The sequence below is a fragment of the Dama dama genome, chromosome 12 (genome assembly GCF_033118175.1).
Source record: "Dama dama isolate Ldn47 chromosome 12, ASM3311817v1, whole genome shotgun sequence".
In the NCBI taxonomy this organism is placed as follows: domain Eukaryota; kingdom Metazoa; phylum Chordata; class Mammalia; order Artiodactyla; family Cervidae; genus Dama; species Dama dama.
In genome coordinates this window covers 48,275,340-48,294,041 of record NC_083692.1, presented here as the reverse complement: position 1 = coordinate 48,294,041, position 18,702 = coordinate 48,275,340, and the positions used below count along the sequence as shown (strand labels likewise).

Sequence of the window (18,702 nt, the reverse complement as noted above, 5' to 3'; positions counted from 1 at the left end):
TTCAAGTTTATTTCTGAGCTATCTTGTGCCACTGATTATTTCTTCTTGGCCCAGTATTTAGGCATGTTTATAACTGCAAGTTATATTATAATATTCTTTAATTCTAGTAGGACCAAACTTAACAGATGGTTTTCTTTTCTTTTTTTTTTTTAGTTTCTTCTCTTTACAGGTTTATTCAACACAAAACAACCTCTTACAACTTTACTGAGGTGGCTGACCACGTCCACGACCAAATCCGCCTCTAAACTGGAACTCAGTTGCTGACCCAGCCCCAGCCTCGGCTTTCTTGTTGGCACCAGGGGGCACGGCACTTCGTCTGTAGGTGTCTCTGTCGGCTTCCCCTCGCGTGAGTCTTGCAGGTCGCTCTCCCTCCAGACCTTTGGGCCGTGGCCGGCCAGTCTCAGGACGGCTGTGGCGCAGGGTGGCGGGCACAATCTCAGGGGGCAGGTGGAGGTAATCGCGGAGATACTGGATGCCCTCGTTGGTGAGGTACCAGTAGAAGTGTCTCCAGGCAAACTGTTCCTTCACGTAGCCTCGTGACTTGAGAGACTGCACGGCTTTCATGACATGAAGATTGGGCACATTATTGTCTGCCAGCTCCGGGTGCTTGGGCATATGGACATCCTTCTTGGCCACCATCACCCCCTCCTTAAAAAGGAGTTCATAAATGGCAATCCGGTTCTTTTCGGGCATCAACATCGTGACGGCTGCTGTGTCCGGGCCGGCGCTGGAAAGGTAACAGATGGTTTTCAAACATATTTTGTTGTTTTTCTTCTAGAAATATTTTCATTGGGGATTATTTGCTAATTGTCTCTGTTTCAAAACAGTGCTATAAAAAAATTACAACACAGTCATAGAAAAATGCAAATAATATTGAAGAGTATAAAGCAAATAAAAAAGCCCCCCTCCTTCATGTTCCTTTAAAACTCTCAGTTCTGCTCTTTGGCAGCCATTGTTGACATCTTTTTGTGTGTGCATTATTCCAGAAACTGTCCATATATAGATTCATAAAAACATATATAATATCTAGTTCCCCATTCCCAATTTTTACACAAATTGGTTCATATTCCACATTCAGTTCTCAAACTTGTTTATTCCCTTCACTAGTCATAACAGTGGCACATTCCTTATCCAGAAAGAACTCTAAAACAACTTGTGCTGCGATGAACATTGGGGTGCACGTGTCTCTTTCAGATCTGGTTTCCTCAGTGTGTATGCCCAGAAGTGGGATTGCTGGGTCATATGGCAGTTCTATTTCCAGTTTTTTAAGAAATCTCCACACTGTTTTCCATAGCGGCTGTACTAGTTTGCATTCCCACCAACAGTGTAAGAGGGTTCCCTTTTCTCCACACCCTCTCCAGCATTTATTGCTTGTAGACTTTTGGATAGCAGCCATCCTGACTGGCGTGTAATGGTACCTCATTGTGGTTTTGATTTGCATTTCTCTAATAATGAGTGATGTTGAGCATCTTTTCATGTGTTTGTTAGCCATCTGTATGTCTTCTTTGGAGAAATGTCTGTTTAGTTCTTTGGCCCATTTTTTGATTGGGTCATTTATTTTTCTGGAATTGAGCTGCAGGAGTTGCTTGTATATTTTTGAGATTAGCCAGGACATGGAAGCAACCTAGATGCCCATCAGCAGATGAATGGATAAGGAAGCTGTGGTACATATACACCATGGAATATTACTCAGCCATTAAAAAGAATTCATTTGAACCAGTCCTAATGAGATGGATGAAGCTGGAGCCCATTATACAGAGTGAAATAAGCCAGAAAGATAAAGAACATTACAGCATACTGACACATGTATATGGAATTTAGAAAGGTGATAACGATAACCCTATATGCAGAACAGAAAAAGAGACACAGAAACACAGAACAGACTTTTGAACTTTGTGGGAGAATGTGAGGGTGGGATATTTGAAAAGAACAGCATGTATACTATCTATGGTGAAACAGATCACCAGCCCAGGTGGGATGCACGAGACAAGTGCTCGGGCCTGGTGCACTGGGAAGACCCAGAGGAATCGGGTGGAGAGGGAGGTGGGAGGGGGGATCGGGATTGGGAATACATGTAAATCCATGGCTGATTCATATCAATGTATGACAAAACCCACTGGGAAAAAAATAATAATAATAATAAAAATTAAAAAAGAAAAAAAAATAAATAAATAAAACAACTTGTGAAGTTCCAGAACAGTCCATTGAAGTTTTGTCTGGACTCGCACCAACTCCTACGAAAATGAACAATGACCTTCCTTGACTCCCTGAGCCGGCAGATGCCTCCTCTTGCCCCTGGGTCTTGCCTAGGAATTCAGCTCCTTTCTGTCCCACTTCACCTTGGTAACTCTAAACTACCCTTCAAGCATCAGCTTGTGATATTTCTCCCACTTTCCAATATACATTTTTCTTATATCCAGTGCTTTAATAAAATCATATTAATTCTGACGGTTTTGGAAATTCAAATGAAGTTTCTTGATGTAAAATAATATAATTTGCGAATAATGAGAGTTTACCTATTTCTGGTTCATCTTTATTGCAGTAACCAGAACTTCCAAAGCAATATTAAGTGGTAATACCATAATATTACATCCACTTTTAATAAATATTCTTTTTCTATTTTCACTTAAAATCTAATATCTACTGGTGGTTTGAAATACATACTCTCTACCTTACTAAGGAAGTGACTATATCAGTTCAGTTCAGTCGCTCAGTCATGTTCAACTCTTTGCAACCCCATGAACCACAGCATACCAAGCCTCCCTGTCTATCACCAACTCCCAGAGTCCACACAAACACATGTCCATTGAGTCAGTAATGCCATCCAACCATCTCATCCTCTGTTGTCCCCTTCTCCTCCTGCCTTCAATCTTTCCCAGCATCAGGGTCTTTTCAAATGAGTCAGCTCTTCACATCAAGTGGCCAAAGTGTTGAAGTTTCAGCTTCAACATCACTCCTTCCAATGAATATTCAGGACTGATCTCCTTTAGGACAGACTGGTTGGATCTCCTTGCAGTCCAAAGGACTCTCAAGAGTCTTCTCCAACACCACAGTTCAAAAGCATCAATTCTTCAGTGCTCAGCTTTCTTTACAGTCCAACTCACATCCATACATGACCACTGGAAAAACCATAGCCTTGACTAGATGGACCTTTGTTGGCAAAGTATTGTCTCTGCTTTTTAATATGCTGTCTAGGTTGGTCATAACTTTCCTTCCAAGGAGTATGCATCTTTTAATTTTATGGCTGCAGTCACCATCTGCAGTGACTTTGGAGCCCCAAAAAATAAAGTCTGCCACTGTTTCCACTGTTTCTCCTTCTATTTGCCATGAAGTGATGGGACTGGATGCCATGATCTAAGTTTTCTGAATGTTGAAGCTTTAAGCCAACTTTTTCACTCTCCTCTTTCACTTTCATCAAGAGGCTCTTCAGTTCTTCTTTGCTTTCTGCCATAAGGGTGGTGTCATCTGTGTATCTGAGGTTATGGATATTTCTCCCAGCAATCTTGATTCCAGCTTGTGCTTCATCCAGTCTAGCATTTCTCATTATATACTCTGCATATAAGTTAAAGAAGCAGGGTGACAATATACAGCCTTGACATACTCCTTTTCCTATTTGGAACCAGTCTGTTGTTCCATGTCCAGTTCTAACTGTTGCTTCCTGACCTGCATACAGATTTCTCAAGAGGCAGGTCAGGTGGTCTGGTATTCCCATCTCTTTCAGAATTTTCCACAGTTTATTGTGATCCACACAGTCAAAAGCTTTGGCATAGTCAATAAAGCAGAAATAGATACTTTTCTGGAACGCTCTTGCTTTTTTGATGATCCAGTGGATGTTGGCAATTTGATCTCTGGTTCCTCTGCCTTATCTAAAACCAGCTTGAACATCTGGAAGTTCACGGTTCATGTATTGCTGAAGCCTGGCTTGGAGAATTTTGAGCATTACTTTGCTAGCGTGTAAGATGAGTGCAATTGTGTGGTAGTTTGAGCCTTCTTTGGCATTGCCTTTCTTAGGGATTGGAATGAAAACTGACCTTTTCCAGTCCTGTGGCCACTGCTGAGTTTTCCATATTTGCTAACATATTGAGTACAGCACTTTCACAGCATCATCTTTCAGGATTTGAAATAGTGCAACTGGAATTCTATCACCTCCACTAGCTTTGTTCATAGTGATGCTTCCTAAGGCCCACTTGACTTCACATTCCAGGATGTCGTCATGAAGATCTTTTTTATACAGTTCTTCTGTGTATTCTTGCCACATCTTCTCAATATCTTCTGCGTCTGTTCTTATTTTAGAGAATATGAATGGTTTGAGTTTTATTAAATGCCCTTTTGGCATCTGTTGAGATGACTATGATTTTTGTATGATTTATTTATATAATGTATCACAGGTAAAAAGTTTCCGAATATTGAATCTTGATTTCTTTCCTGGAATAAAATCTCTTTGGTTCTCGGAGATTAAAAACACACATTGTTGCTTTCTCTTTCTTGCATTTCATTTAGCATTTTTTGCACTTATATTAATGAGAAAGTGAAAGTGAAGTCGTTCAGTTGTGTCCGACTCTTTACGAACCCATGGACTGTAGCCTACCAGGCTCCTCTGTCCATGGGATTTTCCAGGAAATAGTACTGGAGTGGATTGCCATCTTCTTCTCCAGGGGATCTTCCCGACCCAGGGATCGAACCCGGGTCTCCCGCATTGTAGACAGACGCTATACCATCTGAGCCACCAGGGAAGTCCTATTAATGAGAAAGGTTAATAACAAATTTTTTTTTATGAGTTGAGAGAAGTAGCTTAGAATGAGAGAACATCAGCATTTAATGGAGTAGCTAGTCTCTCAACTTAGGCCAGAAATGCCTTATATTATACATGAAAAGCAACTGATAATCTGATAGATAAGAAAGTACCCTGTGAATCTGATTAGCATGAATCCATATCATCTCATCATCTGTGGATGAATCAAATTTCCCAACCTGTAGTTCTTAGAAGGAAGAGCAGAGGTATAAATTATAATAGGCATGAAGACTGCCTGTATGCAGTCAGCCATACCAATTCCCACAAATTCCTAGGTCAAAGACCGTCCTTATTTTCAACATGCAAAAATATTACAAAATTACTTCATTATATAGATATCACAGTTTTCTTCTGCTTTTCAGTCATTTTGACTATCTGAGGACTTAAACCCATATACTAATATCTTTTGGGGAATTTGCATTTCATTTGACTTAAAAGGGTTCTATTTTTCTTTTTCCCATTCTGTGACACAAATATCTTTAAAGGTCTATTGTTTTAGGACCTCTAATATTCAGGAACACCAGCACTTTTGTAATGCTGAAGACAATATGCAAATAACTCAGAGGTCATTCAACCTGTTCAAAGCAAGTTTTCCATCACACACACAATAACTTTCTTAACCATTTAAAAAAGAATTCCTTGTGTACCTCTAAACTCAAAAGAACTGAAGTCATTAAGTCTTTCTGAAGCTATAAAGGGACAACTTTGCTTTGATTTTTGGCTTAATTCACTGACCGATAACCCAACACAAATCTTTGGCTGATATTACTTTAGCAGATCTATGCCAGGCGTTAGTTATTCATGTGGTTTTGTAATAACATTCATTTTTCTAATTAATGTTCACTCTTAGGCATAAAAGCTGGGCTAAGAATTTAAATGATTCAGCCAGTGACTGACAAATGTGGAAATCATTCCTAGCTCCAATGATTGTGTTACATCTCTCTTCATATAACTTTCTTCAGGACATTAGTTCTCTAAAATTAAAAATATCCTGACAGAGTTACTTCTTTTGTATCTTTCTTGTGGACAATGTTTCCTTTTCTTATAAGTCTACTTGAAAATGGTCAAAGTAGGCATAATGTTACTTTTATTTGTAGCAGCCAAATTATACATTATTTAACTTGGCTCACATAATTTATCCCTTATGCACAGAAATTACATCTATCATAATCACAACCCCATCTTTGCATTTGGGTAGAATATTCAGAAGATAAAAGGGGCTTACCCCTTCTGGTAAGATTATTCCTGCATAAGGATATGTGTATTTTTCAAGAGTTACACAATGTGAGGGTTTAACAATAAAGTAAATAACCAACTTCATTTCCCTAACGCCACGGGTACTTCCTGCAAGGCCAGCTAAAGTTATTAGTAAAGATTGTAGAAAAGAAATGCCTCTAAATTATCTCTCAATTCTTATAGCACATTTTCTGCTTTTCGGTACACAACTTTAAGATTCCTGAGAAGTTTGCTACATGTTAATAGAGTTACCCCCTTCATGGATTACTGCCTCATCATGGTGAAGGGGCTTGTGTAGCTCGATAAAGTTATGAGCCATGTGGTGTAGGGCCACCCAAGACAGACGGGCCATAGTAGAGAATGCTGACAAAACATGATCCACTGGAGGAGGCAATGGCAAACCACCCCAGTATACTTGCCGTAAGAACCTCATGAACTGTATATAAAAGACAAAAAGATACAACACTGAAAGATAAGTCCCTCAGGTTGAAAGGTGTCCAATATGCTACTGGGGAAGAGCAGAGAACAACTACTAATAGCCCCAGAAAGAATGAAGTGGGGGACCAAAGCAGAATCAACATTCAATTGTGGATATGTCTGCCGATGAAAGTAAAATCTGATGCTACAAAGAACAGTATTTCAAAGGAACCTGCAATGTTAGGTTTATGAATCAAGGTAAATTGGACGTGTTCAAGCAGGAGATGGTAAGAATAAACATTGACATCTTAGGAATCAGTGAGCTAAAATGGATGGGAACGGGCAAATTTAGTTCAGATGACCATTATATCTATGTACCACTGTGGGCAAGAATCCCATAGAGAAAATGGAGTAGCCCTCATAATCAATAAAGTTTCAAACTCAAAAGAGTTTGAAATGAAGCACTTGGGTGCAACCTCAAAAATGACAGAATGATCTCAGTTCGTTTTCAAGGCAAGCCACTCACAGTAATGCAAGTCTATGCCCCTATCACTGATGCCAAATAAGCTGATCAGTACTATGAAGACCTGCAAAACCTCCTAGAACTAACACCAGAAAAAGATGTTTTGTTCATCACTGCAGATTGGAAAATAAAAGCAAAAGATACCTGGAGTAACAGGCAAGTTTGGCCTTGGAATACAAAATGAAGCAGGGTAAAGGCTAACTGAATTCTGCCAAGAGAATGCACTGGTCATAGCAAACACCCTTTTTCAACAATACAAGAGACGATTTTACACATTGATTGCATTCTTTGTAGCCAAAGATGGAGAAACTATATACAGTCAGCAAAAACAAGACCTGGAGCTGACTATGGCTCCAGAAGATCATCAGCTTCTCATAGCAAAATTCTGACTTAAACTAAAGAAAGCAGAGAAAACCACTAGGCCAGTCAGGTATGACTTAAATCAAATCTCTTATGAATATGTAATGAAGGTGATGAATAGATCCAATAGATTAGATCTAGTAAACAGTGTGCCTGAAGAACTATGGATGGAGGTCAATAATATTACAGGAGGCAGCAAACAAAACCATCCTAAAGAAAAAGAAAAGCAAAAAGGCAAAGTGGGTATCTGAGGAGGCTTTACAAATAGCTGAAGAAAGAAAAGAAGCAAAAAGCAAGGGAGAAAGGAAAAGGTACACCCAACTAAAGGCAGAGTTCCAAAGAATAGCAAGGGGAGACAAGAAGGCCTTCTTAATGAACAATGCTTAAAAATAGAGGAAAACAACAGAAGAGGAAAGACTACAGATCTCTTCAGGAAAATTGGAAATATCAAGGGAACATTTTGCCCAAAGATAGGCACAATAAAGCACAGAAACAGTAGAAACCTAGTACAAGCTGAAGTGATCAAGAAGAGATGGAAAGAATACATGGAAGAATGGTACAAAAAAATCTTAATGAACCAGATAACCACAATGGTATGGTCAGTCACCCAGAGCCAAACATTCTGGAGTCTGAAGTCAGGTGGGCCTTAGGAAGCACTGCTGGAAATAAAGCTACTGGATGTGACGGAATTCCAGTGGACCCTAAAAGATGATGCTATCAAAGTGTGACACTCAATATGTCAGCATATCTGGAAGGCCCAGCAGTGACCACAGGACTGGAGATGGTCAAGTGTCATCTTAGTTCCCAAGAAGGGTAGTACTAAAGAATGTGCTAACCATCAGACAATTGCACTCATTTCCCATGCTAGTAAGGTCATGCTTAAAATCTTGCATGCAAGGCTTCAGCATTATGCAAACAAAGCTTCCAGATGTCCAAGCTTGGTTCTGAAAAGGCAGAGGAACCAGAGATCAGATTGCAGGAATTCCAGAAAAACATCTAGCTCTGTTTCATCGACTACACTAAAGCCTTTGACTGTGTGAATCATAAAAAGTTCTTAGAGATGAGAATACCAGACCATCTTACCTGCCTCCTGAGAAACCTGTATGTGGGTCAAGAAGCAACAGTTAGAACCCTGTATGGAACAACTGATTCGTTCAGAATTGAGAAAGAAGTATGACAGGCCTGTCTGCTGTCACCCTGTTTATTTAACTTATATTCTGAGCACATCATGTAAAATGCTGGGCTGGATGAGTTACAAGCTGGAATCAAGATAGGCAGGAGAAACATCAACAACATCAGATAGGCAGATGATACCACTTTAATGGCAGAAAGTGAAGAGGAACTAAAGAGCCTCTTGATGAGGGTCAAGGAGGAGAGTGAAAAGGCAGGCTTAAAATTAAATATTAAAAATACTAAGATCATGGCACCCAGCCCCATTACTTCACAGCAAATAGAAGGGGAAAAGGTGGAAGCAGTGACAGATTTCCTTTTCTTGGGCTCTAAAGTCACTGAGGATGATGACTGCAGCCATGAAATCAGAAGACGATTGCTTATTGGCAGGAAAGCTATGACAAACTTAGACAGTGCACTGAAAGGCAGAGACATCACTTTGTCAACAAAGGTCCATGTAATCAAGGCTATGGTCTTCCCAGTGGTCACATACGGTTGGGAGAGCTGGACTGTAAAGAAGGCTGAGTGCCAAAGAATTGATGCCTTCGAACTGTAGTGCTGGAGAAGACTCCTGAGAGTCCCTTGGACAGCAAGGAGATCAAATCAGTCAATCTTAAAGGAAATCAACCCTGAATATTCACTGGAAGGAATAAATATTCCTTCATTCCTGCAGCATGCAGAAGAACCTCCAGTATTTTGGCCATCTGATGTATCTGATGTGAACAGCTGACTCATTGGAAAAGTCCCTGATGCTGGGAAAGATTGAGGGCAGAAGAAGAGGGCATTAGAGCTTGAGATGGCTGGATGGCATCACTAATGCAATGGACATGAATTTGGGCAAACTCCAGGAGATGGTGAGGGACAGGGAGGCCAGTGTGCTGCAGACCACGGGGGTTACAAAGGGTCAGACATGATTGGGTGACTGAATAACAATATATTTACATTAAGAAAAATGTTTTCATATTTGTAAATGAAGCAAATGGATAGGTACATACATTTTTACTATGTTGATTGAAAAAAAAAAAAAGCACAACCTAAAAGTTGAGAAATATATTTTATTCAGCAGACTTACTGAGAACTTAAGCCAAGGATATAGCCTCTCAACAGCTCTGAGGGACTGTTCCCAACCAGTAAAGAAGGAGCCAGGATATATAGGAATTCTGGCCAAAAACAAAACAAAAAACCCAGGTTGTCTAACATCAAAAGATTGCTGCTAATTGAAGAAAAACTAGACATCTCAAGTTAATGAGTTTAGTACTTTTCTATGTATGGGAACATGCAAGATTCTGGATTTACTGAAATTATTCTTCAGATATGCACCTTAACCAGGTGATGTGTGTAGGCTCTGCTACTGCCCTCCCTACTGCCTCCAGAATTGGACCATAAAGAAGTCTGAGCATCGAAAAATTGATGCTTTTGAATTGTGGTGCTGGAGAAGACTCTTGAGAGTCTCTTGGACTGCAAGGTGATCAAACCAGTCCATCCTAAAGGAAATTAAGCTAAAACTGAAGCTCTAATACTTTGGCCACCTGATGGGAAGAGCCAACTCACTGGAAAACACCCTGATGCTGGGAAAGATTGAGGGCAGGAAGAGAAGGGGGTGACAGAGAATGAGATGGTTGGATAGAATCACCGACTCAATGGACATTAGTTTGAGCAAACTCCAGGAGATACTGAAGGACAGGGAAGCCTGGCGTGTGGCAATCCATGGGGTCACAAAGGATTGGACACGACTTGGCGACTGAACAACAGCATGCACCTTAACTACTAGGGCCAGTATCCTGTTTTTCTCAATCCTGAATCCCCTCAGGGTGCACCACTGGGTGGGGGTTCGGGGTGGCTACAGGGGCTGATGGCTTGGTAGCTCAACATCCTTTGTTTACTGATATGACAGGAGATACTCTTTGTCCTCACCTGTTACTCTAAAGCACTAATGGCTCTATCCAAAGATTATTTAATTCCTGAGTAGGGAATTATATTTTTGCTTGACTTACTATTTGGTCTTCCCAGGTGGTGATGGGAAGTGGTAAAGAACCTGCCTGCCATTGTAGGCAGATGTAAGAGACACGGGTTCGATTCCTGTGTTGGTAAGATCCCTTGGAGGAGAGCATGGCAACCCACTCCAGGATTCTTGCCTGGAGAATCCCATGGACAAGGAGCCTGGCGGGCTACAGTCCATAAGGTCACAAACAGTCAGATACGACTGAAGTGACTCAGCACAGCACGGGAGCTAGATTCTATAAAATTAGATATTAATTTTAGATTTCTCTCTGGAAATAAAGGTAACCCCAGTTGTTACAGTTTTCTTGCCCTGCAGGGCATTAACTAGTTTATAGCTGTAAGCAAATTCTTTTCACCTTTCCTTTCACTGGAAAGGAAAGAAATCTTGAGTTCCTCAGATTCTTCCTTGAATCAGCTTTGCCATCTTCATGATTTCCTCAATAATGGTTAAGAAATCCTGACCCATCCTCACTATAATATTTGTATAATAAACAAGTCTTAATTTTTAAAATTTTGACAATTCTCATGTTTAACACAGTTCACTTTTGAAGCCAAAGTGTCCTACATGCTATTCTCCTCTCAAGCTCTTCTCAACACAATATGAAGGCAGGTAGTTTCAAATACTGTAAAACACAAGACTATAAGCCCCTGAGGCATATTTCTAGATACAAACATCAAGTAAGCCTTAAAAAAAAAAAAGTCCTATCCTTGGTAAATACATGAAGAGGGTTTTTTTCCCTTAAATTAACAAACTATAAAGTTATGTATACAATTTAATAGGCCAGTGTTTCAGATGCAAAAATTAGAAAATAAAAATAAAGAAATTTTTAAAATTGTATTGTTAAAGACATCATAGTGATGTGGAAGAAAAAAGGGCTGAACAATACTCCAAAGGTGGAAGAACCCCTTCTAATAAGTCACGCTGGCAAGCAGTTTTTCCCCTGGGTGAATTGGCTAGTTCTTGGCTTGGATTACAGATTAGACTTGGTACAGGTATTAGAAGTAAATGGGTGAAAGAAAAACTCATGGGTCTTTTGGTGGTTATAGTAGCTGGCATAACAGATTGGAACCTGAGGAGCCTATACAAATACTAATCAAAAGAAAGCCAAGAAAGCAATACTCATATCAGAAAATTGGACTTCAGAACAGGAATACTTCCCGAGATAAAAAGAAAAATTACATAATGACTAATTATCATTCACTAAGAATAGACCAAAAAATATTAAGTGCACATGGACATATAGAATACAAGAAGCAAAATAGAACAGAATTGAAAAAATAAAGAAAAATTCAAAATTATGATCGGTGATTTCAATATTTTTCTCTCTATACTCAATAAAACAATCAGACCAAAAGTCAATGAGGAATTAGAAGACCTAAACAACATGTCGAACAAATTAAACTAATTAATTTTCATAAAACACTCAACTAACAAAAGCATATGTCATCCTTTATAAGAAAACATGAAACATTCACCAAGATAAATGATATTCTGGACCATAAATCAAATAACACATTTAAAAGAATTAAAGTCATTTAAAATAAGCTTTCATAACATAATTAAAATAAAAAGATTTCTGAAAAAAATTTTCTATTTGGAAAAACTTAAAACTCTTCCTTTTTTTTCTTTAATTTCATGGCTGCAGTCCACATCTGCAGTGATTTTGGAGCCCCAAAAAATAAAGTCTGCCACTGTTTCCACTGTTTCTCCTTCTATTTGCCATGAAGTGATGGGACCGGATGCCATGATCTTAGTTTTCTGAATGCTGAGCTTTAAGCCAACTTTTTCACTTTCCTCCTTCACTTTCATCAAGAGGCTCTTCAGTTCTTCTTCACTTTCTGCCATACGGTGGGGTCATCTGCATATCTGAGGTTATTAATAATTCTCCCGGCAATCTTAATTCCAGCTTGTGCTTCATCCAGTCCAGTGTTTCTCATGATATACTCTGCATATAAGTCAAATAAGCAGGGTGACAATATACAGCTTTGATGTACTCCTTTTTCTATTTGGAACCAGTCTACTGTTCCATGTCCAGTTCTAACTTGCTTCCTGACCTGCATAAAGATTTCTCAAGAGGCAGGTCAGGTGATCTGGTATTCCCATCTCTTTCAGAATTTTCCACAGTTTATTGTGATCCACACAGTCAAAGGCTTTGGCATAGTCAATAAAGCAGAAATAGATACTTTTCTGGAACGCTCTTGCTTTTTCTATGATCCAGCAGATGTTGGCAACTTGGTCTCTGGTCCCTCTACCTTTTCTAAAATCAGCTTGAACATCTGGAAGTTCACGGTTCACGTATTGCTGAAGCCTGGCTTGGAGAATTTTGAGCATTACTTTGCTAGCATGTGAGATGAGTGCAATTGTGCGGTAGTTTGAGCATTCTTTGGCATTGCCTTTCTTAGGGACTGGAATGAAAACTGACCTTTTTCAGGCCTGTGGCCACTGCAGGGTTTTCCAAATTTGCTAGCATATTGAGTGCAGCACTTTCACAGCATCATCTTTCAGGATTTGAAATAGCTCAACTGGAATTCCATAACCTCCACTAGCTTTGTTTGTAGAGATGCTTCCTAAGGCCCACTTGACTTCACATTCCAGAATGTCTGGCTCTAGGTAGGTGATCACACCATCGTGATTATCTGGGTGATGATCTTTTTTGTATAGTTCTGTGTATTCTTGCCACCTCTTCTTACTATCTTCGGCTTCTGTTAGGTCCCTATCATTTCTGTCATTTATTAAGCCCATCGTTGCATGAAATGATCCCTTGGTATCTCTTTCTTGAGATCTCTAGTCTTTCCCATTCTATTGTTTTCCTCTATTTCTTTGCACTGATCCCTGAGGAAGGCTTTCTTATCTCTCCTTGCTATTCTTTGGAACTCTGCATTCAAATGGGTATATTTTTCCTTTTCTCCTTTGCTTTTCGCTACTCTTCTTTTCACAGCTATTTGTTAAGGCCTCCTCAGACAGCCACTTTGGTTTTTTGCATTTCTTTTTCATGGGAATGGTCTTGATTCCTGTCTCCTGTACAATGTTGCAAACCTTTGTCCCTAGTTCTTCAGGCACTCTATCATATCTAGTCCCTTAAATCTATTTCTCACTTCCAATGTATAATCGTTAGGGATTTGATTTAGGTCATACCTGAATGGTCTAATGGTTTTCCCTATTTTCTTCAATTTAAGTCTGTATCTGGCAATAAGGAGTTCATGATCTGAGCCACAGTCAGCTCCCTGTCTTGTTTTTGCTGTATAGAGCTTCTCCATCTTTGGCTGCAAAGAATATAATCAATTTGATTTCAGTGTTGACCATGTGGTGATGTCCATGTGTAGAGTCTTCTCTTGTGTTGTTGGAAGAGGGTGTTTGCTATGACCAACACATTCTCTTGGCAGAACTCTATTAGCCTTTGTCCTGCTTCATTCTGTACTCCAAGGCCAAATTTGCGTGTTACTCCAGGTGTTTCTTGACTTCCTACTTTTGCATTCCAGTCCCCTATAGTGAAAAGGACATCTTTTTTGGGTGTTAATTCTAGAAGGTCTTGTAGGTCTTCATAGAACCGTTCAACTTCAGCTTCTTCAGCATTACTGGTCGGGGCATAGACTTGAATTACTGTGATATTGAATGGTTTGCCTTGAAAATGAACAGAGATCATTCTGTCGTTTTTGAGACTGCATCCAAGTACTGCATTTCAGACTCTCTTGTTGACTATGATGGCTACTCCATTTCTTCTAAGGGATTCTTGCCCACAGTAGATATAATGGCCATCTGAGTTAAATTCACCCATTCCAGTCCATTTCAGTTCGTTGACTCCTAAAATGTTGATGTTCACTCTTGCCATCTCCTGTTTGATCACTTTCAATTTGCCTTGATTCATGGACCTATTATTCCAGGTTCCTATATGATATTGCTCTTTACAGCATCAAATCTTGCTTCCATCACCAGTCATATCCACAACTGGGTGTTGTTTCTGCTTTGGCTCCATCTCTTCATTCTTTCTGGAGTTATTTCTCTACTGATCTCCAGTAGCATATTGGGCACATACCCACCTGGGGAGTTCATGTTTCAGTGTCTTATTTTTTTGCCTTTTCATATTGTTCATGGGGTTCTCAAGGCAGGAATACTGAAGTGGTTTGCCATTCCCTTCTCCAGTGGACCACGTTTTGTCAGAACAACAACAACAAAAAAGACGCTTACTCCTTGGAAGAAAAATTATGACCCAACTAGACAGCATATTAAAAAGCAGAGACATTACTTTGCCAACAAAGGTCCGTCTAGTCAAAGCTATGGTTTTTCCACTAGTCATGTATAGATGTGAGAGTTGGACTATAAAGAAAGCTGAGCACAGAAGAATTGATGTTTTTGAACTGTGGTGTTGGAGAAGACTCTTGAGAGGCCCTTGGACTGTAAGGAGATCCAATCAGTCCATCCTAAAGGAGATCAGTCCTGAATGTTCATTGGAAGGATTGATGTTGAAGCTGAAACTCCAATACTTTGGCCATCTAATGCTAAGAGCTGACTCACTTGAAAAGACCCTGATGCTGGGAAAGATTGAGGGCAGGAGGAGAAGGGGATGACAGAGGATGAGATGGTTAGATGGCATCACCAACTCAATGGACATGAGTTTGAGTAAACTCCGGGAGTTGGTGATGGAGAGGGAGGCCTGGTGTACTGCAGTTCATGGGGTTGCAAAGAGTAGAACACGACTGAGTGATTGAACTGAACTGAAAACTCTTCTATAAATCAACTGGAGAAGGGCATCGCAACCCACTCCAGTATTCTTTCCTGGAGAATTCCATGGACAGAGAAGCCTAGTGGGCCACAGTCCATGGGGTCACAAAGAGTCAGACATGAGTGAGTGACTAACAGACACACATATAACCAATGGTTTGAAGAAAATCTTAGAAGAAAAACGGGAAAATATTTGGAATTGAATAAAATTGAAAATACAATATATCAAAGGTATTGGGATGCAGATAAAGCTATCCTTACAGGAACATTTTTAGTATTAATGATAACATTTACAAACAGATTGGAGAGATATACCATGTTCTTGGACTGGAAGAATCAATATTATCAAAATGACTATACGACCCAAAGTAATCTATCTACAGATTCAATGCAATTCCTATCAAATTATCAATGTCATTTTTCACAGAATTCGAACAAAAAATTTTACAATTTGTACAGAAACACAAAAGACCTTGACTAGCCAAAGCAATCTTGAGAAAGAAAAATGGAGCCAGAGGAATCCGTAAACAAGAAGCTGAAATCAGTTCCCTGAAATCAATCTATACTACAAAGCTACAGTAATCAAAACAGCATGGTACTGGCACAAAAACAGAACTATAGATCAATAAAACAGTATAAAAAGTTCATAGATAAAGCCATGCACCTATGATCACCTAATCTATGACAAAGGAGGCAAGAATATACAATGGAGAAAAGGTAGTCTCTTCAATAAGTGGTTCTGGGAAAACTGGACAGCTATATGTAAAAGAATGAAATTAGAACACTTCCTAACACTATATACAAAAGTAAACTCAAAATGGATTAAAGACTTAAATGTAAGGCTAGATGCTATAAAACTCTTAGAGGAAAACAAAGGCAGAATACTCTTTGACATAAATTGAAGCAAGACCTTTTCAATTTACCTTCTAGAGTAGTGAAAATAAAAACTAAAATAAACTAATAGAATCCAATTAAACTTAAAAAGCTTTTGCACATCAAAGGAAACCATAAACAAAATGAATGACAACCCATCAGTTCAGTTTAGTTCAGTCACTCAATCATGTCCGACTCTGTGACCCCATGGACTGCAGCACACCAGACCTCCCTGTCCATCACCAACTCCCGGAGTTTACTCAAACTCATGTCCATTGAGTCGGTGATGCCATCCAACCATCTCATCCTCTGTTGTCCCCTTCTCCTCCTGCCTTCAATCTTTCCCAGCATCAGGGTCTTTTCCAATGAGTCAGCTCTTTGCATCAGGTGGCCAAAGGATTGGAGTTTCAGCTTCAACATCAGTCCTTCCAATGAACACCCAGGACTGATCTCCTTTAGGATGGACTGGTTGGATCTCCTTGTAGTCCACGGGCCTCTCAAGAGTTTTCTCCAACACCACAGTTCAAAAACATTAAGTCTTCTGTGCTCAGCTTTCTTTATAGTCCAACTCTCACATCTATACATGACTACTGGAAAAACCATAGCTTTGACTAGACGGACCTTTGTTGGCAAAGTAATGCCTCTGCTTTTTAAAATGCTATCTAAGTTGGTCATAACTTTTCTTTGAAGGAGCAAGCTTCTTTTTACTTCATGGCTGCTGTCACCATCTGCAGTGATTTTGGAGCCCAAAAAAATAAAGTCTGTCTCTGTTTCCACTGTTCCCCATCTATTTGCAAGACAACCCATAGAATGGGAGAAATATTTGCAAACAAAGTGACCAAGAAGGGAATAATCTCCAAAACACATAAACAGTTCATGCAGCTCAATAACAAAAAAAACTAAACAACTCAATTAAAAAAATGCATGAAAGATCTAAGTAGACATTTCTACAAAGAAGATATACAAATCACAAAAAAAACACATGAAAAGATGCTCAACATCTCTAATTATTAGAGAAATGCTACTCAAAACAACAATGAGGTTTGACTGTATCTTCACTTCACCCTGGCCAGAATGGCCATCATCAAAAAATCCACAAACGATAAGTACTGGAGATGATGTAGAGAAAAGGGAAACTTTCTACACTGTTTAAGCATGTAAACTGGAACAGCCACTATGGAGAACCTTATGAAGGTTCCTCAAAAAGCTAAAAATAGACCTACTAAGCAATCCAGCAATCCCACTATTGGGCATATGCCTGGAGAAAACCATAATTCAAAAAGATATATGCACCCCTGTATTAAGAACAGCACTAGCCAGGACATGGAAGCAACCTAGGTATCTACCAACAGAGAAATGGAAAAATAAGATGTGGTACCTGCTGGGCATACAAACCGAGGAAACCAAAATTGAAAGAGACACAGGTACCCCAATGTTCTTCGCAGCACTGTTTATAATAGCTAGGACATGGAAGCAACCTAGATGTCCATCGGCAGATGAATGGATAAGGAAGCTGTGGTACATATACACAATGGAATATTGCTCAGCCATTAAAAAGAATACATCTGAATCAGCTCTAATGAGGTGGATGAAACTGGAGCCTATTATACAGAGTGGAGTAAGTCAGAAAGAAAAACACCAATACAGTATACTAATGCATATATATGGAATTTAGAAAGATGGTAATGATGACCCTATATGCGAGACAGCAAAAGGGACACAGATGTAAAGAACAGTCTTTTGGACTCTGTGGTAAAAGGCGAGGGTGGGATGATTTGAGAGAATAGCATTAAAACATGTATATTATCATATGTGAAACAGATCACCAGTCCAGGTTCAATGCATGAGGCAGGGTGCTAAGGGCTGGTGCACTAGGATGACCCAGGGGGATGGGATGGGGAGGGAGGTGGGAGGGGGGTTCAGGATGGGGAACACATGTACACCCATGGCTGATTCATGTCAATGTATGGCAAAAACCACTACAATACTGTAAAGTAATTAGCCTCCAATTAAAATAAATTAAATTTTTTAAAAAATAAAATAAATAAAATTAAGTAGAGATATGGAAAAAAAAAGAAGATGTGGTACATATGCACAATGGAATATATATATATTCAGCCATAAAAAAGAATGAAATAATGCCATTTGCAGCAACATGGGGGGACCTAGATATTGTCATACTGAGTGAAGTAAGTCAGATACAGAAGGACAAATATGGTATATTTCTTATATGTGGAATCTAAAAGAATGGTACAAAAGAATTTATTTACAAACCAGAAATTGAGTCACAGATGTAAAAAACCATCTTATGGTTACTAGGCAGGAAGGAGGGGAGAGAGAAATTGGGAGATTGGGATTGAGATATACATACTACCATATATAAAACAGGTAACTAATAAAGACCTACTGTATAGCACAGGGAATACTACTCAATACTTTGTAATGATCTATATTGGAAAAGAGTAAACAAAAGAGTGGATATATGTATAACTGATTCACTTTGCATAAAAGATATATGCACCCCTGTATTAATAACAGCACTAGCCAGGACATGGAAGCAACCTAGGTATCTACCAACAGAGAAATGGAAAAATAAGATGTGGTACCTGC

At 39.4% G+C, this 18,702-nt stretch overlaps 2 protein-coding genes across 2 annotated transcripts in view; both read right to left on the bottom strand.

Annotated features, from left to right (window-relative positions):
• TEX9 (testis expressed 9) overlaps nucleotides 1-18,702 on the bottom strand; it is a 215,917-nt gene that overhangs the window by 164,536 nt on the left and 32,679 nt on the right. The gene's annotated exons all lie outside the window — the stretch shown is intronic.
• Nucleotides 181-715, bottom strand: LOC133067221 (small ribosomal subunit protein eS10-like). Its single transcript, XM_061158388.1, has one exon. The coding sequence runs from the start codon at nucleotides 697-699 to the stop codon at nucleotides 202-204; it is 498 nt and encodes a 165-aa protein (XP_061014371.1). The 5' UTR covers nucleotides 700-715; the 3' UTR covers nucleotides 181-201.